This window comes from Haliotis rubra, unplaced genomic scaffold (genome assembly GCF_003918875.1).
Source record: "Haliotis rubra isolate DU_JTF1 unplaced genomic scaffold, ASM391887v1 Scf1540, whole genome shotgun sequence".
Taxonomy (NCBI): Eukaryota; Metazoa; Mollusca; class Gastropoda; order Lepetellida; family Haliotidae; genus Haliotis; species Haliotis rubra.
The window spans coordinates 61,450-85,659 of record NW_025765493.1 but is presented as its reverse complement, the minus strand read 5'-3'; the positions used below and the strand labels follow the sequence as shown (position 1 = coordinate 85,659).

Genomic DNA, 24,210 nt, shown 5'->3' with positions numbered 1-24,210 from the left:
CCAGATTGAAACACCAATGTTAGGCCTTATTGTTTGAACAGCAAAACGAGGATAGTCTTGTTAGTTGGTTGTTATCTTGTCGATTCATTCTGTAATCTTGCTGGCTTGTGGAATTTGCAGGACGCCATTCATCATCAGGCCGCAAGGCAAGACGTACACTCTGTCAATGAAAGCAATTTAACTTTTACAAAGATTTCATCAGCACCCACTTCAAGATAAGTTCCGAACAGTACAGTCTACAATAATCCTGTCTAGATTCCATTTGCTAATGAATCGTAATGAATAACATCATCTGAAATGTCACCAAATTCAATGTCGCACAATTCTTTAAGATGGAAGAAGCCCAATTACCTCCTTCAGGGAATTGGTCGCCATGTGTTTCCTGACAGTCATGACCATATAGACGGGTATCGGTAGAATGGGCAGCACTGCAATGAACCAACCGATTGTAGAGGCGTAGCTAGGAAACACGTACGTGCCGTATGTTGGTGGCTGGTAGCGGAGAAGTGTCAGGATGAAAGTGATCTGGATATGAAACAAGATATGATAAGGGTAACATATATACATATAGTGTTCATGGTGCTGTTATATTTCAGGATAAGTGTTCAATGCGTGATTCTTCAAGTAAATGTTACATCGACGTTTAAATTCATATTTCAACCATATTTTAACCTTCTTGAGTTCTACAATTATTATTAACAACTGACCCAGTTGGATGGAATTAAACTATAAGCGATAACCAAGATTAAAACTATGGCAAATGTGAAAGTATTTGTGTCGTTCCTTGATTTATGCGGTTACATTGATTTCACACGTCATTGCAGAAAATATTCATGGCGCACACATATTTCAGAACATCTCTGTTATGTTTTTGATGAAACGAGAAGAGCTTAACCACATCGGAAAGTTGTGATGTTCGGTCATGCTACTGCATACACTTTGGTTTTGGTGAACGTGTGGTGATTTCACTGATTCATCCAAATGTGTGGTGATTGTCATAGATATTTTCGTCTTTACTCCCATTTGAATGAGTTTCCAGGGATCCAAACGAAAAGGCAAGTATCGGTTACTTGACACCAATTATAGCACAGATTCCATGCCAATGTACATAACCTACATACACTGTCTGAAATAAATAATGGATGGAAATAACTCATGAATAATAACGAATAAGGACAAGAAGCCGATTATTTAAATTTGCAACAGAACTTTTACATACAGATTTGTTATTGTCATACACACCATAGATCCATGACACGGCGATACTCTCAAGTGTACATATCACCATTGGTCCAAGGGAGAATACATACCAGTCTACCAGCTGAAACATGTACGGCCCTCCCTGCAATACACGACAGATCCATGGAGTTGTGAGGAAGTGTTATCTATTGTAGAAGAACATTGCCGATGTATAACTGTTTCTGTCTTTTGCAATTCAAGGTAAGCCTATTTCTAGCCTGAGTGAGTTTAGTTTTACGTCGCACTCAGCAACATTCCAGCTATATGGCAGCTATCTGTAAATAATCGAATCTGGACCATGCAATCCAGTGATCAACAGCATGGGCATCGATCTGCGCAATTGGGAACCGATGACATGGTCAACCAAGTCAGCTAGCCTGACCACCCGATCCCGTTAGTCGCCTCTTTCGACAAGCATGGGTTAATGAAGATCAATATTCTAACCCGGACCTTCACGGGTATTCTAGCTTGAAGGAATACGTGGTATTAAATACTACCACTGTTGCTATTACTACTGTCACTACTGCTTGCACTAATGTTATTGTACTACAATTTGATGTTTCACTTCCACAAATATACACTTTTGGTACAGGCTTCCATCCCGAACCCTCATAACACAAACTCACGATTTTCTCCAAACTGACTTTGCAAGGGAATGCTTTATCCAAACATTTCTGCTACGTTAGGACACATACGTTCTCCTCTGTGTTCTTTGGTATTGTTATTCATAACAGAACTAGTAAACATCATCCTGGTTCTACAGAGCTACATAGATGTTTCATCAGACTCTTTAGAATACGTGAATGACTTACTGTTTTGAGAACGAGAAGGATTGGGACAATATCACAAAATTGATTTTTTTTGTACTATGACATTCATGATCTGTACCGTACTTAGACAATGATCTGTACAAGTCATCCTGAATGTCAGAAAGCTTCAGAGAATACGATACGTACTTACTGGTTTGAGACATTATCACTAAATTGCAAATTTTGCTCTGCTTATTCTGATTGTGTCAGTAAATCTCATCACATTCTTTGACCACAAAGGTGTACTATGACACGATCTATACCTTACTAAGACTATGATCACCTGTGTGCAGAACATGATTCCCAGAAGAAACACCATCAGACAGTATCCTCCTGTAACCACCATCCTCCTCTTCCCTAACTGATGCGGATACTGATCAATAAGAGCAGTAATCACGACTTCAATTCCCAGGAACTAGAAAAAGAACATATTTAGCATGCTGATTACGACAGAAATGCACAAAAAACAGAGCCATAATTTGGTTACATTGAAAATATGATTCACGGACAAGATCCGAATGGTGAACAGTGGTACTGTGGAAGGTAAAAAGTACAAGATCAGTGTCACCTGCAATCAATGACGTGTATGTCCCGAACATTGAGAACTGCCTGGCACCTTCTGTCCGTCAAAGATTGAATTACGAGCTCGGACAATTGTCCACTAGGCTTGCAATGCTAATACCATCTGCAGGACATTCAGTTGTCTCCGTCATAGTCATCTATCCAACTCGTCCAACAAACGTGCTTTTGGGTGTCTTGCAGTCTTAAAGGCCATGGAATAGCCAATCCCGTCTACTTCTTGCATCCAGTTATCCGTGACTCAGTCAAAATCTAGACTCGTCGATGAACCAGACATGTCTCCATGTCTGTTTAGGACCACAGTATAACCATCGAGGTTGCTGCAGACGATGTTGACGTGTCAAGAAGACACAAACAAAACCCTTGCCTCATACAGTTCAGTGCGTCTGTGGGGTGTTGCTCTCCGGTGAAAAATGTTCTTTTGGACATGTTTGGTCGATTGCAACAAAGGGAATCTTATTGTCATCCAAATCCGTATTTAATCCACCATATCAGATCAACCAGGTCCTTTACTCGGACTTCAATATCGGGTTTTGGGCATTTTGCTTTCCATAACTCGTCCCAAATCAAAATGTCTTGATGTGATGTTGCTGACGTAATGTTCAAAGCGTCCAACTAATCTAATCTACTATTGAATATTGAGGCTTGAACACATTGTGAATTTCTTTGCGTTTGTTTCTTAGCTTTTTACCATAGGGAGATGGTATATTTTCAAACTGACAACCTACACCTGCAAAACTGAAGTTGTAAAACTTTGCAGGTGTGTAACGTATCATGATTTCCGATTCTGGTTTAATGGACCGTGCACGACTGTCAAAGCATAGTTGAATATTGCGTTAAGAATGTACCAGATAATATTGACCTCGCAGTACCTGTGTGTCCAGTCCAACCATCAACAACATCAGAAAGAACAGGAATGACCACAGCTGAGGAAGTGGAAGTTTGGCCAGAGCTGCTGGATAGGTTACAAATCCCAAACCTGGACCTTTAATGGAAAGTGATATCCAAAGGCAAATATAATCTAACGTGAAATTGTCTAAATGACAAACATTGTAGCATTTGGGTATTCAAAACCAGAAGAAATATTCATGAAAAAAACAAAACTGATGCTGGTCTCCAGTTACCTACCATTTGACACAACAGTTTCGATGGAAACATCCACTTTCTGTGCCATAAACCCGAGGGTAGCAAATGTCACGAGGCCAGAGAAGATACTGGTTCCTTCCGAGACTACTGTCAATATGAGGCAATCTCTGTGAATACAATCATACACATTTTCAAAATTTCAAGTTCTACTTATCAGTATATCTCCAGGAAATGTAATTTGACATTATATCTTCCGATCACTAATTATCACTTCTTTCGTTTTTACATTCAACAGAGTATGACATCCAAAACGAATTTCTAATTCTTCTAGCAGGTTTTTTAGAAGTGTTGTAAATCCATGTTGAGTACAATAGGATTTCAAACAAGTAACCATAAGTCTTTAAGTTTAAATCACATTCATGATCAAATTTGATTTTGGTCAAAAGAAATTCTGAAGCAGGATTCCATTCATCGGCGGACAAATGTGTTTGGAGAAAAATGAGTAATATTTTCGAGAAAGAATATTCAAATGCATTAAGTCATACTATTACCACCACGAGATTATTTGGAGCTACTTATATAGTTGCACGGATTTCCTTGATTACTCACCTGAGACATGGTTCATGGAAGTTGTTGTAGCTGGCAGCAGTGCCAATCATCCCACAACCAACACCCAGTGAATAGAACACTTGCAAACATGCTTCCAGCCACACCTGAATATATGAATTATACAGCTATTTATCATGGCATACTGATATGGCAAAAACTAGATTATAGAGGGTCATTTTAGAGTTAACAATGAAGGGCGGATGACGCCCCCAATGACCGTTGTGTTATGCGTTACTGCACCACTATGATCACGAGTGTAAGTAAAATATGCCTGGATACGAATCTAAAATGATGGGGTTGAAGGATGTATCAGAATCAGATTACTGTATTCGGGTCCGTAGTGTACAATTGGTTTCGAAACTATTTAACTCGGTTTTAAACGTTATCACCGCATTTCAGTAACTATTTGCCGACGATGACGTTCCAGTAGTGTTCAGTGTCGTGACAATATATATGTTTAAGTGTATTTCACAGTTATTAAAAACCACGTTCATTGTCTCTTGATATATCCAAACAGATATCACCTAGAATTTGAATGTGGATACATGGTGATGGTCATGTGGAGGTTGTTAATGAAATAATCTTCTATAGTAATTAATCGTCATTGTGTTTTTCTCAGAGTCACGGGTAAGCATACACCAAAAAAGACCTAGAACGTATCACCACGTACATAACATCTTTACTGTATGATTATTATTTATTGTAATTTAATGTGTCGGGACATTATTGGACCAAAATCTATGGTATACAGTTCCGTTACATCTGAACACTTCTTTATGAACCACTGTGATCCAGTAGTTGATAGTAGATTTGCTTGCTACACAACCGCTGGCACACCTGGACGTCAAGTAGTTTGTTAAAGTCAGGGATGGCGTAGTGGTACAGGCCATCTAGAGCACCTGGCTCTTGCATTACTGTGATGAAGATGGAGAGGAGGAGGACGTACGGCAGGAGTGCGGTCACATACACAGCCTGTTGTCAGGAAAACAATATAATATTTTAGTCCTTAGATATTATAAAGGACGTCTTGTTACTATGGCTGTGGCATTTTTGGGTTGTATCCATACTTTAACACATTTCCGCCAGACTCAGCTCTTAATGTAGGTCCGTTTCGTTACAGAATAGTACAAGGTATCAATGAATTTCCTCAACCCCGATTTTTGTGACCATGTTTCTCAAGTGCATGTTGGTCCTGTACGAACCCCTGTTATAACGGATATGATCTCACTTTTGAGCATGCGCTGCGCGAGTGGAATGAAAAATCGTCACGTAAGTCAAAATTACAAAATGAAAGGGTATGTTCATTTGTTTCAGCCCACTGAAGATCGTACATATAACTGATACGGACACCTGAAAGTATTGCATCTGACTCGTGTTATTCCGGATCATGCCGAACAGTAACTCGTACCTCTTCCGGAAGGATTTCATGTTGTCGCATGAACGTCAAAACTACTTTAAACAAGAACGATAATTCTATTTCTGGTTCATTCTAATGGTACTTACCATCACCGTATATTGTATTACTGTTTTTGCTTTTATTTATTTTAAAGAAATAAACCTCTTTGATACAACTAAAAGAAGGACAAAAATATGTCTTAATCACATATTTTAACGTAATTATTAACTGCTGTTCACCCTATATTTCTAAACAGGTGTTAAGAATCTCAAATGGGGTTTGTTTTATTGAATATGCAAATAAATACTCTTTTTCAGCTACAACAAATACCAGAGCAAATACTCAAGAATCACTTTGAAATATGTTTTCAAACTGAACATTCGTGTCACCATCCAGAAGGTGTCAGACTTGGGTTTGCTGAGATGTCTGAATAGCATAGTGAATAGAGGAAGAGGTTGTACATGTTCATGTACAACTCATGGTGCATAACGAACAGATTTGTGTCATGTCAAACGTCAGGAGACTTTTTACATTAGAATTACCTTACCAGAAGACTTGATTCCACGAATTAAACATAGAAAGATTATTACATAGGATGCACACAGACATCCAACTATGTGCCACTGTACAGCTCCCACGTCCTCCAATCCAGTTGAGACATTCAGCACATTGTACCTGAAAGTCAGATATTGGCTAAGTTAGTTTGACATAAAGCCGTGCACGGGGCCGAGGCGATGCATTGGGTACTATGGATTCTGATGCGCCGTTTGGTTGCAACAGCGAATTTGCCCAATAAGACTTCTGGCCAACAAAGTCCAAATTTGAACAATTATGTATCTGAAACATCTATTAAAAAAAACAAATATTAGTAAAGGCAGTTTTGTTATATACGCCTTTGAGCAAAAATCATTTACATGTCATTCTGATTTAAATAATTTGTCAGTCAGATTCTTGCCTTTGAAGAAAAAGAAGATTTTAAATACCACTGAGTTAAATGAGATTCATAGCAATATCATCATGGGTTGAAACGAAACAAAGCCTGTGACGAGCTTGACATTGACCCGGGAATCACAATGACTCACCAAAGGAAGTTTCTTATTAGTAAAGGAAAGGTTTGTTATAAACGCCTTTGAGCAAAAATCATTTACTTGTCATCCTTATTTAAGTAATTTGTCAGTAAGATTCTTGCCTTTGAAAAAAATAAGATTTTAAATACCACCGACTGACTGACTGACTGAGTTTGGTTTTACACCGCTTTTAGCAACATTCCAGCAACATCACGGCGGGGGACACCAGAAATGGGCTTCACACACTGTACCCATGTGGGGATTCGAACCCGGGTCTTCGGCGTGACGAGCCAACGCTTTAACCATTAGGCTACCCCACCGCCCCTTAATACCACTGAGTTAAATGAGATTCATAGCAATATCACCATGGGAAGAAAAGAAAAAAGGAAAAAAGCTTGTGGCGAGCATGACATTGACCTGCGAATCACAATGGCTCACAGTAAACCTTGGAACCATCAGTTCTAGTTGGTTGTAACCAACTTCAATAATGGCATTTCGACTAACAATGTACAGCAATTGGGCAGGACACCCCCAACCCCAAAACAACAATAAACAACAAAAAACAAACAATAAAAAATAAACAAACAGGAAAATGGAACCCCACAAAATAAACAAAGAACAAACAGAGAACAATATAAAAAAACATATAGAGACGGACAGACAGACATATTTATTCAGTAATTTGGGCCTAATGGCCTATAATACGATTGTAAGATAAACTATTTTACAATGCCTCGTGATAATTTCATGTATAATCTTTAATCAGATGTTTCAAAAACAGAGCAACTGATTTCATGACATTAGAATCTTTCGACTGCAATTCATTTATAATGCTTTGTTCACATTGAGGCATGCCATTCAACCGAATTTCATTATATGTTGTACATTGCATATAAACATGGTATTCATCTTCAATCGCTCCAAAATGACAACTTATACAGATACAACTAGTTATACCATTGTCTTTATTTCTAGAAGATACAAGAAAAAAAACCCACCAGTTCATAACCGCCGGTTTGTTCTACGCGTGTATACTAAGGCAGCTTACTGTGACACTGCCCTGAGTTATACTGTTGCAGGAGAAGGCATCAAAGCACGTACCATGTGTTCACTGCTCAATGGGAAAATAACCCACCGTCTCGATATTTTCTTATCTCAATGAAGACATTCAATTCATAATATCTTTCTCAGATTCAGACTTTGCATCTCCGTGTCATACTTTGCCAACTGTCAAAATCTGACCCAATGTAATATAATAAAGTATTTTGGTAAATTGACTTAAACAAGTACCATATAACTACTTGCGAGAGCTGCTAATTTTCTCAAGCCTAATCACCCAATTGAATCTTCAAAGCGGCTAATCTAGGCCATTTGTTTTCTGACTTTGACGTTTGTGATTGCAGACTGTATCTTTTCATTTATATGGTCTTCAAGGACCCAATATGTCTTCTGTTTAAATGTGAACATGTCAGTGATGTATATATAGCCCCATACACGTGCATGCGGTGTCATTCATGATATTGACAGTTTTCAATAAGGTCGATACATCGCTGAAGACCATTAATTTTGACAAGTAGTAAGTGTTTGTTTCTAGCGGGGAATTGTTTGCTTGAAAATGAAACTTGTACACATGCAAATTTCACGTCATACACTAATCTTCTTTCCAAGACCGATGACTGTACAAACAACTATGGCCATAAGGAAGTGCAAGCGGTGATGCACTCTCAAAACATTCATTATTATCATATCAACATATATTGACTCAGATATCTCCCAACAGTGGCAATCGTAAATTAAAAATGAAGTCCCCCAACTTTTTTGAAAGGCATATATATCTTGAAGAATGTGTACGAAAAGTTTGCTTTTAGGGAAAATATCATGTATATCTCACCGAAAAAATTCCTAAGCAGGCGTGCGAGCAGATGTTCCATTTTTCCTACGCTCGGTTATGGTGATAGGTTCTGATGTGTTCCCTGCCATATTTGTCCCGTTACTGGTTGTATTCATGTCGTCAATACACAGGTCGGTGTTCCAGCTGTTGCCACAAGTTGTCCAGGGCAGGACGCTGGAGCAGGACTTCACCATGTAGTAGATGGACCAGGCCAGGAAGAGGGTGTAGTAGGGCATATACAAACAGTTTATCAATAGAGAGCCAACACCAACCCCTAAATAGAGAAAAAAAAAATCGATCAGACACCCAGTTGGACCACCTAGTGCCACTTGGTCACGTCTTACGACTAGAATTTTTTGCTACTGACCATCTAGCCTGGAACAACTCATTTAAATAGCATCATCTTTATATTTTCTGTAAATTAGATCCAATAGAAACTTGTGTTCAGACAGTAGAACATTTCTTCACTGTTACAAATGTTTACATAGCTAGCATACTGTTTCGTAGATGGTTAAAAAACTTCTAATGGTGTTCATTCTATAAAAGAACCGTTTCTTGTCATTTAGTACCATTCAAAGAGCATGTATTAATGTCTCTAAAAATTGGTGACATAAGAGAAAGAATCAGTAATGTTTTAGCCATCACCTCTTCGCTCAGATACTGATCTTAAATAGACAATGAGCATATGATGAGACACTGACCTTTAAGCAAAGGACAAAAGCTCCAAACATGCTTTGCGCCCTTTCCAGAAAACTGAGAGATCATCGACTCCAAGAAGAACGATGGGAAGCCAGTGATCAAAAGGAGCAAGATGAAGGGGATGAGGAAAGCTCCTGGAGAAAAGGTGTAGTCCCATTTTTATGTAATGACGTAAGCTTCAAATTATTATATATATTCCTGAATGATTGTCAGCAATGTAGATAAAGTGTTGATGAAACTGTTTCTTTTCCTCTTTATTACACTCATGTATGAATGATATAACAACGTATGAAATAGCCAAAAGTCCAGCCAGACATCAGGCCCAACATGGATTGAACCAGACCAAATGTGGTGAATGTACTCACAAGTATGGAACATCTAAAGTTTTTATCAGACCATCCGGCTGGTTAGGTGTAAAGTTAGACCGCCTCGGGCGGTCGGACGGGCCTTATTTCATACACTGTATAACATTGTTGTTTGAAAGATTAATCTGTATTTACCATTGTATTGATCAAGATATCATGAGAAGCGTCGTACCAGGCATACCAGAAATCATAAGAAATAGCCATCAAAACAATACTGTTAACATCCAATATACACATATAATATTCCTACCTCCACCGTTTCTGTTGCAGATATAGGGAAATCTCAGTATATTGCCTAATGCAACACAGTAGCCAACCATTGTCAGCATGTAGTCCAGATGTCTGCTCCATGATTCTCTCTGTGGTGTGGGCTCACGTCTGTCTCCTCCTTGACAATGTAACTCTGTCATGGGAACTCCTGCATCACTGTCCTCCTTGCTCGCCATGGCTAAAACTGATCTATCCATAAAGCAAACATGATATATACTAGCCACATAAAGAAACTGTGCATTGTCAAAATATTATCCCAGTTGATAAGTACGATAACAATGTCAAAGGTACATATAAACTTTAATGGAGGGATCATGAGACCATAACAAGTCGGGAGCATTTCAATTGAAAAGTCAATCACAATGACGTCACGAGTCCACAGGCGGGACAGGGGTCAAGGGACCATGTCACAAGCTCAATAACGGGTATGTCCACCATCAGCATTGAGAACAGCAGTGCATCGACGACGCATAGAGCCTATCAAACGTGCAAGGAAGGCTTGTGGGATGTCACGCCAGATGCTCTCAAGTTCGATTGCAAGGTCAAGGACGTTATCTGTCGGATGAGGAAGACGGCGTAGACGTCGATCCAGCTCGTCCCAAACATGCTCTATCGGGGAGAGATCCGGTGAATTTGCAGACCAAGGCAGTAAGTCAACGTTGTGGTGTTGCAAGAAATCCATAGCAACCCTTGCCCTATGAGGGTAGGCATTGTCCTGTTGGTATGTTAACCCAGGGCCATGACGTTGCAGAAAAGGAATTGCCACAGGTCGAAGAATCTGATCCCTGTAGCCCACACCAGTTAAGTTGCCCTGAACAATCACCAAAGGAGTTCTTTGGCGTGCTGTTATTCCACCCCAAATCATCACGGAACCACCACCAAAGCGATTCCTCTCCAATGTGCACAGTTTCTTGATGTGCCTAGTATATATGTGTACTTAATGTTACTGATAAAAGATAAAAACATACAGAATTATTTTGTAAGTAACATAATCTAAGACCAGTGGAATATATTTTGCAAGTAGTGATCCTCCGTCGTAGTAACTCTTGCATCATTGCCTCCTCCTACTGATTGAATCTGTATCGCAAGATTAGAAAGTATGCACATTGATACTAATTTAATCCAAGAGGTGTTACAGTTATTTGTGCAAACAAATGACTGCATCATTCTTGTCGTTCTGAACTACTGCAGATGAGAACTCACGTCTGTTTCTTACAGACAAGCAGTCTACTGCCTGCTATTTGATGGCCATATGGCTCATAATACAAACGACAAAGGACATCTTTGACTAAGTTTTATGTACGTGTTGAAAACCTATCTTTGCAAAAATACAGCGGGTACTTAATTAAGTTCTTTGTGTATATAATTGATCAGGTAATCAGTCGAGATAAGAATCGAATCTGCTTCATATTCAGATCCATGTTGGTAACATATTTCAACAGCTCAAGCCTTTGGTGTCTGCAGAAATAGACCTAGACCTTTTTAGACCTAGTATGTGGAAACAACTGTTTGATAATAGTTAAAACCTTCACAACCTCAGTATAACCTTCCCCACATAGGTACAATGCGTGAAGCCCATTTCTGGTGTGCCCCGCCGTGATATTGCTGGAATATTGCTAAAAGCGGCGTAAAACCAAATTCAGTCAGTCAGTATAACCTTCAAACAGTGTTATGTTAGACGATGTACACGTTTTATGCATCCGTGTTGTTTGATGATGTAATCCAGCTAGTGTCGTCTCTAATATGGTGACCAACCTTTGGTGATCTATAGCCCAATTATATAAAAATATTGTTCTAAAGTAGTCATATATGAATTCTTTCATACTAGTTCAGTATTTGCTAGTTATTGTTTTCTTCTTTTGTGAACAAGCTTTATAGTTTGACAATTATGATTAATGCATAACTTGTTTTAGTTAAGTTAGGGCAGACATACTGCCGATGTGACTTACTATCAACGTAATCACCCCAGAAAAGAAATCATCAATGATTAGTTAATTTTCCTGACATTTCCCACCCTGGTTAGGGTTGTCACTGATTATATTATAAAATTTATACAAATATATAAATAAAAATACAAGCGTCACTATATTACTATTCAAAACAATACATGATATAACTGGACTATAGATAGGCATCACATTAGTTACTGGTGATAATTTCCTTACGTCAAGAATGTCAAGAGAAGTTCGGAAAGTGCGGAGAGATCTTCTTTGATCTTTATGGTGGACAGCACTTTAAAGCTTGCAGATTCTACCTCATACGAAGGAGTCATAGTCAAGTTTTGAACAGATAAGTAATTTATATGTAAACATTGACTATTTCTTATATAATTATTTGTTTCGTATCGCCATATCATTCGGTTTGTCGCTTTGAACTTTGATATGCAATATTTTTGTTTACTTAAGTTGGCGGAAATATATCTTGTCCTTTTCCATCGCTTTCCTAGCTTGTCTACAATTGATATTAAACCATAGCTTCCGCGCACGTAGAGTTGTAGATGAGTTTGGTACACATCCATTAGCTTTTGCTTCAAAACAGATAAAAATGTTTTATCCAGCCAGCCGAGATATCGAATTATCAGAGTTCGACGCAACGGTGCTCGACTGTACATTGATTTTATATCAAGTTTCAGTAAACTGTTCTTACAGCAGAATAACATGAAAAATCCATTGCTTTCTTTGTTGATAAGCAAATATGAAGAGTCCCCAACTGCAACTGCTAAGAAAGGTACGTTTGTGAACATGCGTGATGCTAGCATGCTATTGAGGGCCGTTGCCATTCTCAAACATCGACTATCAGCCGATTGGCCAGTAAACATCAGCAAACTAATGACGTTATGGACCGTCAGAGTTAAGGTCGACCACGAGTAGCAACTGCTATGGAGGACGAAGACCCGTCTCAGAATCACAAGACTTCATCCGTTCATGTCAAGTTGTGTGTCGAAACAGAGTGGCTTCTCCACATCGTCGTTTTCCAACAGAACGGCCCGACACAGCTTAAAATCGGTATCTAGCCAGACGATCTATCAGAGGTAGATAGATGTCAGAGGTACTTTGATATCCCCAGAGCAAGCTCAACGACACTGGTATTTGACGTCATCGGGAACGGCACACTGTTCGGACGAAAGTCGATTTCTTTTGTCCCTGACTAAAGGCCGAGCTCATGTTTGCAGAAACACTGCATAAGCACAACGGACCATCGTAGAGGAAGTACATTTTGGTGGGGGTTCATTGATGATATTGACTGTTTCTCACATGACTGTAAACTCGACCTTGTGACGATGAGACAATCCAAATGGACAACAGTGCATCACAGTACAACATTCTAGACAGGGTTGTTGTTCCACATTTCGATGACCATCCTGTGAACACATGGACGACAATGCTAGGCCACATCGTTCACGGTCCGTTGGTGACTTCGTAACGTCACGATGTGGTAGCATCTCTACCTTGCCCCGTCATCCGTCAGATCTCAATCTCACGGAGCATGTTCGGAACATAACTGGTCGCAGATTACGCCAGGGAGATGCTTGATTCAAATATTTGATGCATTGCAACGAGCCCTACCTCAGGAATGGAACGCGATGCGTCAACGTCAACGTCTTATGTAGTCAAGAGGAGGGTTAGGGTGTTATTGCAGATGGTGGAGGTTATTTTGATTGGATGTGGGATGTGCCAGATAATGATTCTGCTGGTTGTGTGGATTATCCAGGTGTACATAACTCTCACCCATTCTAAATCTGTTTGACAGTTTATCAAAGAAGTCTGGATTGAATACTTTTCGACATCAGTCTATGAATAAATCGAGTCCAAGAGAGCGAGATCTGTTCTCAGTGTGTGTGGCAGGGATACAGATATAGATATAGGTATAGGTGAAGGACATGTAGTATGACCAAGGTTTATTTATGTCCTATTAGGGAGTGTGAATCAGACTGACCGTATAACTTCACCGACCACATACTGCGTTGATCATAGCTGATATTCTATCTATGTTAGAAGTAGGCAATAGTGAGGCCTGTCAGCAAACTAGTGCACCTTTGGCAGTTATGCTGGTTCTGTTTGGACTTGTAACACTGGTCTCGCCTATCCTTGTGAGACATTTTTAACGGAAAATATAAAGATGAAGAAAGTATGTGTGTATTCAATAATTAGTACATGCATTATCAGTCGAATATTATCTAAAAATAAATTATTCATTATCATAGGTTGTGGGAACTATTTTTACACAATTAGTACACAATATATTCAGTACTATTCACCCCACGACTTCACTTTCCTTTTATAAACCAATCCTTTTGTTCCAATCCTGGCTTTGCATTTACAGCATCTGTTTAATGTTTTACATATCTTATTTTTTAGGAGAATCATGTATATGCTATTGTTCAGCAGCATCAAAGTTTTTCATGAAGTGATTGGTTCACAGAAAAAAGCAGAAATGATTTTTTAAAGTACATAGATTCATTTTCTAGTCTGATATAAACAGTACGTGGTCATCTTATCGTCATTGTTATTTGTGCATATAAATACAGATGTAATTAGTTCCATAGATCGACATCACCCAAACAGACATGTTGAATACAGACATTTGATTAACATCTGTATTTTAACATTTACACAAGATCGTACTTATTCCATACTGATATAATATACATTATTTATACGTTATGTTTAGATCTTTCCCCTGACACCTGAGATTGAATTAGGTGTTAGATTATGTACTTATTGGGTGATAAATGCCCAATTTAGGAGCAAAAGAGTTATACTGCATTAGCGTATCATGGATATCATCACACTCAGTGTGGGCAACGACTCTTGAGGTAACATTCGGTTGTGAGTAAATACACATTTCCTGAAAATTGTGTCAGGAACTCTTTAAGGACTTCAAAGTCCTTGAAATTACAACAAATATCACAATTCAGCTACAACTGTAACAGTTATCAGACTTACAGCTAAGATAATGAGGACGTTTATGTGTCTATTCATATGACATCACTCTGATCCTGACACAAGTTTTGGGAAACATTCACAATGCAGTGGAATAGTAAACCAGAGAGTACTCAGGCTCTAGCTATTATAAAAGGGTGGAACACCTTTCGTGACTAAATATCTCACATGCGTTGACGTGAATATCATCATCATCATCATAACACATTGGTAATGCGGTGGTATCCATGCAGTCCATGCTTAAAGCGCAGATAGAATGTAACAAATTACACAGTTATAGTTGAAAAGGCTGTCCTGAACAAATGTGTTTTTAACTGGGATTTGAAAGTCACAAAGTCAGTACAGTCCCTGAGATTCTGTGGAAGTTTGTTCCAGGCCACAGGTGCTGCATAGGCAAGGGTCTGTTTCCATACTGCACTGTTCTAGTTTTAGGGACAAGAAGAATACTTTTATCCTGTCAACGGAGCGAACGAGAAGGATTGTACAGAGAAAGAAGACTGGATAAATATGATGGGGCAGTTCCAGACAGACAGCGGAAGACAAGGCAGAGAAGTTTATAAGAATAACAAAGATGATTAGACTTAGTTACATAAACATGAAACTCGGAAACGAATTCGACTTCACGGTCGTGCCCCTCGACTAAATCCAGCTGCTCGCTATTTTTTATTGATGTTCGAAAATAAAGTGCAAATTCTAACAAACAATGGATACTTATTGCCTGATGAAGCACAACCTTACTCCTGACATGAAGGAGGCCAGCAAAACACCTTGACCAGACAGTCAATAGCTAAGTCAAACCAAGTTACGTGATAGCGCATTTACTGTTTTGTTGTCACTATTTCAAACTTTGATTTGACATGATTTACATGTGTAGAAGTGAAAGTGAGACGGCTGAACAATATAGAAACACGTAAAAAACCAAGTGTTTTTGCAGCCCAAAGTGCAACAGTTTTGATATTTCGGTCTAATTGTTTTTCGTAGTGAGTGAGTGAGTTTAGTTTTACGCCGCTTTTAGCAATATTCCTGCAGTATTACGCAGGGGACACCAGAAATGGGCTTCACACATTGTACCCATATGGGGAATCGAACTCGGGTCTTCAGTGTGACAAGAGAACGCCTTAACCACTAGGCTATCCAACCGCCCCCCTTTCGTAGGGAGAACTGTCTACTTACCAATCTGCCAATATGTGATCTATTACGTTGTAGGACACAAGGCACAACCCATTTGTCAAACAACGCTGGTTTAAGATTTGGAACAGTAGGTGGTTAGGTGGGCTCCCTCAGTGGCATATGACTTATGTCAGGTTTACTTCGCATCTGGTCCCGACAGAATCATCAGCTGTACATATATATATGATGTCGCCCTTGGCAACAGAGATATGCCTCCATCTCCCACCAGCGAATATGCAGCTTGGATTATATAAACAAAAAAATCGATTGGCCTGGACAAGATGTAAATTTCATGAATGCAATATGAAAATGAATACCCACATCTCTTTTGTATACACGCATATAATACATACATACATATAGATATTGGCATCACAAAGCAACATATAATATTGTTTCTTACATCAGCGTTTAGGAACTCTCATTACTAGCAGACTGAGGTATTGTGTGCACTATCGTCCAATACCAACTGATACCAAACGAGGTAAAAACATCGAAATAAACAGTTGAAAAAGTAGAAAATTAACCAAGTTTCTGGTCAAATTCCGGTTTGGTATTCCGGGCGCGGGAACATATGGCACAAGTCAAAATAGTAAAATACATCGGACATAATTTTTGTCACTTACGCGTCTAGTTTGGAAATGTACATCACAAAACATGTGATAGGTATGTTGAGACCTTGAATGTTGTAACCTTGATCGGACAACTTCATAAGAGACATATGACGTTGGGAAATGTAAACACCAAAGGCTGTCAATTCTAATCACTGAACCTTTCTTACCAGACTTGACCGAGATTGTTTGGACCCAAAATACATAGAACAAGTGTGTGCCATAAAAGAAGAATGGAATATAACATATTTACTAGTTTTTATCTTTTGGCCACATAGAAGATTACCTTTTGTTTGATATGGTTTTTGGTCATGGTTACATCTCAGAATCTTCTCCTAACTAGTATTAAGATATTTCAGGAGTGAGTGAGTTAACATTTTAAGTCACATTGGAAGTATTTTCGCTATATCGTGACTAAATCAAGGTATATATTAATAATTAAAGGTAAATCATGACAGTCTGTCAACGAAGGGCATTAAAAAAACTAGATTATCACAGATATAAATTTAAAACTAATGATTTAATCTAAAACATTGTTACTATTGAGGACAACACAACATAAAAATAGGCTATAGATTCCCAACATATTAAGGGAGATCACATACGAGGGACCACGGGGACTTACAGTACATTGGCTTCCTGCATGGACCCTAGCTTGGTTTACACAATCCTTTCAGATGTTAGCAATTTAGACAATCTAGCCATAAATTAAAATAACATGTATCCTTCGGTTAAAAATAGTACTAAGCTTAACTTTACTATAATTGTTTATAATTACGTACCCTCTCAGGAAGAAAATAATTTTACAGTACTTGGACCCCCTTAGAGGACACAGCCACTAACAATATCAGTTGTAAGTTTAAACTACTAATCATAAAACATTTATCTATTTACACAACTGTAATCAAATTTTATCTAACAACTCTATTTCTTTTCAAAAGTCAATGATTAAATGAAAATGAACATTAGTGAAAAGTACCTTAGCTGTTTTGACATTGAAATATTATTCCTTGTGCTTGAAAAATCAATACAGCCAAAGACATTTCGGGAATATAGTAGATTTGAATGTATAGAGACAGACGATCACATCCACTGTCAGTATCAGTGGGTATTAGGGTTGGGACGGGTCCAAAACTTCTACCCGGGTATCCCAGCCCCTATTACCCTACCCTACCCTGAAACCCGTTATGCTAATTCTTGACATAATATTTATAAGAACTGGCAAATATATTCTTTAGTACGGAGGCTAAAATTTCGAGTTTTTCAATATCTAAACCATTTGTTATATTCAAAACAGGTGACTAACATATTACATTGTTTAATCTATTAGTCTCATGATCATAACGGGTCTGGGTTTTGAGACGGGTGATATTTTGAAAGGTGTCATGTGACTTTGAAGACAAGGTCATGGTCACCCAAGTCGACGGGTGTCTGTGTAATCCCCAAATGTAGGCTGTTACCAAATTTGAATACATTGGGTACAACAGTGCATGAGATATCGCGTTAACAAGAATGATGACCTTGAAAATAATGTCAAGGTCACCCAAATCGACTGGTGTCTGTGTAATGCCCCAATGTAGGCTGTCACCAAATTCGAAGACATTGGGTACAACAGTGCATGAGATATCGCGTTAACAAGAGCTTGAAAAGTGGTCAAAGTGTCCTGGTGACGTTGAAAATAATGTCATGGTCACCCAAATCGACTGGTGTCAGCGAAATTCCTAAATGTAAGCTGTCACCACATTTGAAGACATTGCACACCAGTTCATGAGATATCGCGTTAACAAGAATCAGGACGGACGTACGGACGCTGCTGTAGACATGGTCCCCTGTTCCGCGTTGCGGCGGGGGACAATGCAGTGTGTACTAGGTGGATATCATCTTTCATTACCTGATGATACTCCACAAATTCTCTCGTTTCCGATAGTTCTATACCCACATCGAATAATGATGCGATTTAGTCCTTGACAGCGGGGTCAGTCGGGTAGCCTCTTCGGCGGTAATAACGCTCCCTCTTCATGCCGAATACCTGAGTTCGATTCCCACATGGTACAGTGTATAGTGCCCATTGCTGGTATCTCCCGCCGGGAGTGTTGGTATATTGCTAAAAGCGGTGTAAGACTCTCACTCTCTCTGTTCTATTGGCTATGATTCCACGTGAGACCCAAGCTTCAACTACGCCCACACAAACTACAGGCATTTTCACATAATTCTAAATGAAAAATATGACGACCCTCGAAGTTGTTACAACATGACCTAGCAGTCACACTATACGATTTATAAAATACATATTGCCGGATGTATTATGTGTATGTTTTGTGCTCATGTGTGCTTATATCCGGTTGCATGGGCGTATCAAAACAGGTTGTGAAGAGTTTAAACACCCACGCAAATACGCACACACGTACGCACACAATCATACAAATAACACGTTTGTACCTAACCCTTTGCACTTTCCTATTCTGTTTAGTGACATTATTGACATTGTAACGAGCTCGAACTAGTAACCTATCAACATCCTTGTGCAGGAAGTTTCAAAAACAAGGTTTTAGAGAGGTAGGGGTGGAGAGAACACGAAAAATATGAATAGTATGCCTATAACTTTTTTCCGGTATTAATAATTTTAAATCTTCTTTGTCAAGAGTCCACATTATGCGAGTCACTGTGTGGTATCCTTGGACAAGGTTATTAACTCCTTTGTTGACTGTGTTGAGAAATGCCAGGTCAGCATAGTTTATCCTCATGTGATGAAACAGAGAACAGGACCAATGTCAGGGAACGATCTTATATTAAGAACCCCATTAATTAACAGCACTATTACAGGGTATGCCGTGAATAGGACAAAAGAGAAGGTTGCGTGTTGCCCTGGATGGCGACAGTTATCGATCCACCATCAGAACTTAAATTGCACATGAAAGTCCCTATAAATCCTTCACAATTTAACACCTGCGTCAGTCATTATCGTGTATGTGAGTGAGTGAGTTAATAGTGAGTGAGTCAATATTTTTAGTCACATCGGCAATATTTCAGCCATATCGTGACTAAATCAAATTATAGATTTAGAGTAATTGGGAGTAAATATTAAAATCCTGTCAACGAAGGACAGTAAAACAACTAGATTATCACAGATACAAATTTAAAACTAGTAATTAAATCTAAACATTTTAGCTACAGAGTACAATACAATATAAAAGGCTATATATTGCCAACAACTGAAAGTTGATCACCATACTAGGGGCCATGGGGGCTTACAGTACATTTGCTTCCTACATGGCCCCTAGCTGGATTTACATCAGCCTTTCAGTGGTCAGCAATTGTCGACCAATGTAGCCATAAATTAAATAACAGAAATACTACAATTAAAACCTGGTACATATAACAATACTTGGAGAGACATGCACTTCCATACCCTCTTAGGGGGACAATAATTTTACAGTACTTCAATCCCCGTCGAGGGCACAGCCTTAATCAAACCCTGTTGATAAATATATCCTACCTAGTTATATAAAACTATTTATGTATATCATAATTTATGAATGATATCTAATTCTTTCAAGAAACCAAAGATGAAATGAGAATGAACGTAACTGAAAAGGTCCCTTGCTGTTTTGACACTGAAATATTTATCCCTTGTGATTGAAAAATCAACACAGTCAAGCAGGACATGCTTGACCGTGATTCTTTCATCTTGTATGTCCGCTTTTCCCAAACTCGACAATAGACAGAAAATGTGAAACGTCTGATCGCCAAAATGGGATTCGACATCATTGTAATGAGTGTAATCCGTGAAGATCCGGGTTAGAAGTGATCTTTAGCAACCCATGCTTGTCATAAGAGTCGTAAGACTAACGGGATCGGGTGGCCAGGCTCGCTGACTTGGTCAAATCATGTCATCGTACCCCCAAGTGCGTAGATCGATACTCATGCTGTTGATTGTCTTGTGCAGACTCGATTATTTACGGACCACAGCCATGAGTAGTATATACAATGGGGGTTCTGGACCACTTTCAACCAAAGCCTCTGCAAAGCCTTATTTCACAGATAAGGCTTTGGTCGGACCCTTAGCTCTTGCTACCATTACCCCTACTATGAAAAAGTTTGGGACGATAGCGGGACCTCCTAGCCGCACCGGGGGCATGGCTGGAGTGTGTTGGTATCCTGGGGCACCGCTATGCTGTGTTGACTGGAGGTAACACTGTGCCGTACGGTACGATCAATAATTCCGCTCTTACAAACCCCCTACCTGGCCCATCCCTCAAGTAGTACAAGTTAGGCTCGTCTGCTTTGATGTCCACTTTATCTATGTTGTAAGTTTTGACTGACCATATAGGATCGGTGGCTCGCTTAGGGCTATCACCCTCATGTTCCCCAGGCTGGTATAGATACCTCACTAGGGCCCTATCTGGTATCTGTTTCTCTTTTCCACGCAATGGAGCAGCCGACTCTGCCACTATTGATTTTAGTTTGATAGCGTCTGCCGGTTTCTTGCCGGTGAGATGGGTGACTTCATGGTTGATTGCCGACACCACCTTAGGGAGCCGTGATACCCATTCAGTCGATCGTTTTCCCGGGGTGGTCATCTCCCTCGCATATTGATGTCCGAATAAGCGCTCAGCCAAAGTCCTATTGAATCTCTCAACTATGGCTTGGCTGCGATGGGCTCCGGCCGTGCCACGCCTGACCTTTGTATCGTGTTTGGCTAGCAGTTGTGGCACGGCACCCATGAACTCCTGCACGGGGTCAACTTGCAGCTCTGTTGGCCACGCCAGCGGACTGCGTTTGTATATGGCGCTCGAATCCTCTGGCTACCTGGGCAGAATCTTTCGTGGTCAAGGGTTCGGCTTCCTTGTAGCAACTGGCCACGTCCACTACGGTTAAGGCATACTTGTACCTCTTGTTGTGGGGTAGGAACAGTAGGTCTGCCTGGTGAACGCTATTGGGTATGTTAATACCCAACCTCCTTCTAGGCACGTAGCGTGGTGCCGGTAAATAGATCTGCCACAGGGCTTGTTTTTCAAGCCACGCTTTGGCTTCCTCCGGGGGTACTCGCGCCATTTTTTGCCAGCTTATCTACAGCGCTAGCTCCTTTCCAGTACCCACGCGGGCTATAGTAAATAGCCTCAAACTTTCTCTGGTTCCGTGACATGTCGCCTACATACACCTATGTTCTTGGTTCAATTTTCTCATGCCCGTACGCGTACTTGTGATCCCATCAATAGCTATCCAACGTTTAGTGTCCATAGGCGACAGGGACGTCTTGTTTATTGTCAGTCCGTATATCCTATGGCCATCACTTCTAAGTGTGTTCATTTTATGCCTAAATGTACAGGTCTTGAACAGGGCTTCCTTGAATCTGGCGTGTTTGATGTGTTGTTTAACCACGTACTTCTTAACACCCTTAGCTTTCCGGATCTCACCATTGTCGGCCTTCAGTATGGAATACATCTTAGGCCTCAAACCTATGTACTCGGCTATGGGCGTGCCGGCACACTTGTCCTTCATCTTACCCAGGACCTTTTTATTTACCGTACTGTATATGGCATGGGCCTTGGGGTAGTCGCTAGTGTCATACAAATCGAGGTGTTTTTTCATGTCCTCGTACACGTCCTCGGTTCGAATCTCCATCAGCAGGGAATCCGTGTCAGTGTACAGCACTTCACACCTGTCGTTGTACTGTTTCTTAAGCTCGTTGTAGTAAAAGTCGTACATCAGGTGTTTGGATAAATCGAGGATGCTCATCCCCGTAAACAGGCGGTTGAATTTTATGTGGCTTTTCTTCATGTGTAGGGCAACTAGGTCATCGGTGAATATCTTGCTACGGTTGAATGCCGGACTGGCTATCAGTCTCCTGAGCTTGTCTTCCTCATTCGACCGAACCAGCTTCCGCGGTCACAGCGTTTCCTCAGGTTCTCCATAGTCTTACCGAACACCGAGTTGTTCATGAGCTTGTAGAGGTTTTTCTCAAAGTCACTGGTGGCAAGCTTTCGGAGGTCTGTGTTCATTCTGATGTAGGGTTCCATCCATGGGCTCTGGTCGAACATGAGCACCCTGTGTATTTTGGTCAGCCTCATACCCAACGACAGGTACAGCTGTAGGTTGCGATAGTGAACTATGTACTTGGTCTTATTCATTAAGTTAGGCACGAGTTTTTCAACGTCTGCCACCCGCCCACCTAACAAGTTATGTTGGTACTCAGACATCCAGTCTGGGTTAACCCTCATACGTTCGGGGGCTAGGGGGGTAGCTGTTGTGTGATGTGTGTAATGCCTTGGGGTATTCCAAGTCAACCTCGAGGATATAACCTTTGTTCGAATCTGGTGCGATGCTCATAACATCAATGGGTGACGCCCATTCGAATCCCCCTGTGGGTAGATACTGGCTCATAGCCCAGCCGTACAGGTTGTTGGCGTCGAGGTAGAGAATGTGATTGGTTGGCTTGCTTGGGTCGTAGCCCTTCACGTATTGATTATTTGCTTCGCGTATCGTTTGGTTGCCATGGAGATCCCACCTCGCAAGCCTTTCTCAATGAATAGGAGCATGTCATAATCTGTGAGTAATTCCAACTTAACTCCGGTCTCTTTAAGCAAGGCATCCCACGACAGACCTGGGCTTGTGTAATACCATGCGGGGTCGAGTTTATACTGCTTGAAACATGTCTGCCTAAACGTCTCAAACACGTCGGCTAACAGCAGTACATCTGTCCTCAAGTACAGGTCGTGATAGTCACCCAGGTTCTTACAACCCAGTTTATTCCATACATTAATAGCGTGCGAGTAATCGTCTTGGGATATTTCCGAGTCTGTCAGATTGCTGTAAAATTCTTCTGATGGGGGGTAGTCTGGTCTCGGTGAACTTGGGCCAACTATCCATGTACTCATAGGGGTACACACCCTTCCTCATAAGCAGGGGTCTAGTCTCGGCGTCTGTGTATCGATCGGTGATAGGGAAGGTATCGTTGGCCTTGACCAGACTGTCGAGTGAGGACAGTAGGAATTGAATTGAATCTATGAACCTAAGGCCGTTTAAGCTGAAGGAGATGTATCTCTCCATGTTGTTGGGGATGCACGTTATATTACCATCGATTTTCGCGATGGCCTGCATGATCAAGTGTGAGTCATACCCTCTCAAGTTGTGAAAGACAACGGGAATGTTTATTGTCTTAGGGGTGATTCTAAGCTTAAGGTTACACGCACTGTGAGCGGCGCCTCTATACTTACCGGTTACGTGGCAGTGATCTCTCACGGAATCCCCATTCAGTGGTGAGTCACACACATGGCAGTTAGTGCTACAGGCGTGAGCTAGCCTGTCGCCTTTGGTCATACGCATGGGAGCGACTCTATACAGTGCGTTCCTAATAATTTTTTCTTCCCCCTGCAAACACTTAAGAAACCTTTCAGCCGCGTCGGGACCCCTATACACTACCGGAGCTTTCGTTTCCCCAACACATCGGACGACCACGTATCCAAACCCACAGGC

At 40.4% G+C, this 24,210-nt stretch overlaps 2 protein-coding genes across 3 annotated transcripts; both read right to left on the bottom strand.

The window, feature by feature from the left end:
* Positions 1-1,153: 1,153 nt before the first annotated feature.
* On the bottom strand, positions 1,154-5,750 carry LOC124270752 (sodium-dependent proline transporter-like). Its single transcript, XM_046705788.1, has 7 exons — positions 5,673-5,750; positions 5,160-5,294; positions 4,323-4,426; positions 3,756-3,880; positions 3,500-3,612; positions 2,332-2,463; positions 1,154-1,342 (listed from the first exon to the last, which is right to left on the bottom strand). The coding sequence occupies exons 1-7, from the start codon at positions 5,748-5,750 to the stop codon at positions 1,154-1,156; spliced, it is 876 nt and encodes a 291-aa protein (XP_046561744.1).
* Positions 5,208-16,290, bottom strand: LOC124270754 (sodium- and chloride-dependent creatine transporter 1-like). 2 transcript variants are annotated; one of them, XM_046705791.1, is made up of 6 exons: positions 16,127-16,290; positions 9,991-10,199; positions 9,378-9,509; positions 8,677-8,950; positions 6,261-6,393; positions 5,208-5,294 (listed from the first exon to the last, which is right to left on the bottom strand). In XM_046705791.1, exons 2-4 carry the CDS (start codon positions 10,184-10,186, stop codon positions 8,688-8,690), a joined length of 591 nt encoding a protein of 196 aa, XP_046561747.1. In that variant the 5' UTR covers positions 10,187-10,199; positions 16,127-16,290; the 3' UTR covers positions 5,208-5,294; positions 6,261-6,393; positions 8,677-8,687. The 2 variants fall into 2 exon arrangements, with proteins under 2 accessions (XP_046561747.1, XP_046561748.1); XM_046705792.1 differs by having other exon boundaries at positions 9,991-10,194.
* Positions 16,291-24,210: the final 7,920 nt, after the last annotated feature.

Coding starts and splice junctions, on each gene's coding strand:
- LOC124270752 (XM_046705788.1), bottom strand. CDS start 5,750: ATGAAATCCTTCCGGAAGAGGTACGAGTTACTGTTCGGCATGATCCGG. Junction 5,295..5,672: donor GTCAGATGCAATACTTTCAG/GTGTCCGTATCA, acceptor TCCTGACAACAG/GCTGTGTATGTGACCGCACT. Junction 3,881..4,322: donor TTCCATGAACCATGTCTCAG/GTGAGTAATCAA, acceptor TTGTATTCACAG/AGATTGCCTCATATTGACAG.
- LOC124270754 (XM_046705791.1), bottom strand. CDS start 10,186: ATGGCGAGCAAGGAGGACAGTGATGCAGGAGTTCCCATGACAGAGTTA. Junction 9,510..9,990: donor CTGCAACAGAAACGGTGGAG/GTAGGAATATTA, acceptor CCTTTTCTCCAG/GAGCTTTCCTCATCCCCTTC. Junction 8,951..9,377: donor CTTTTGTCCTTTGCTTAAAG/GTCAGTGTCTCA, acceptor TTCTCTATTTAG/GGGTTGGTGTTGGCTCTCTA.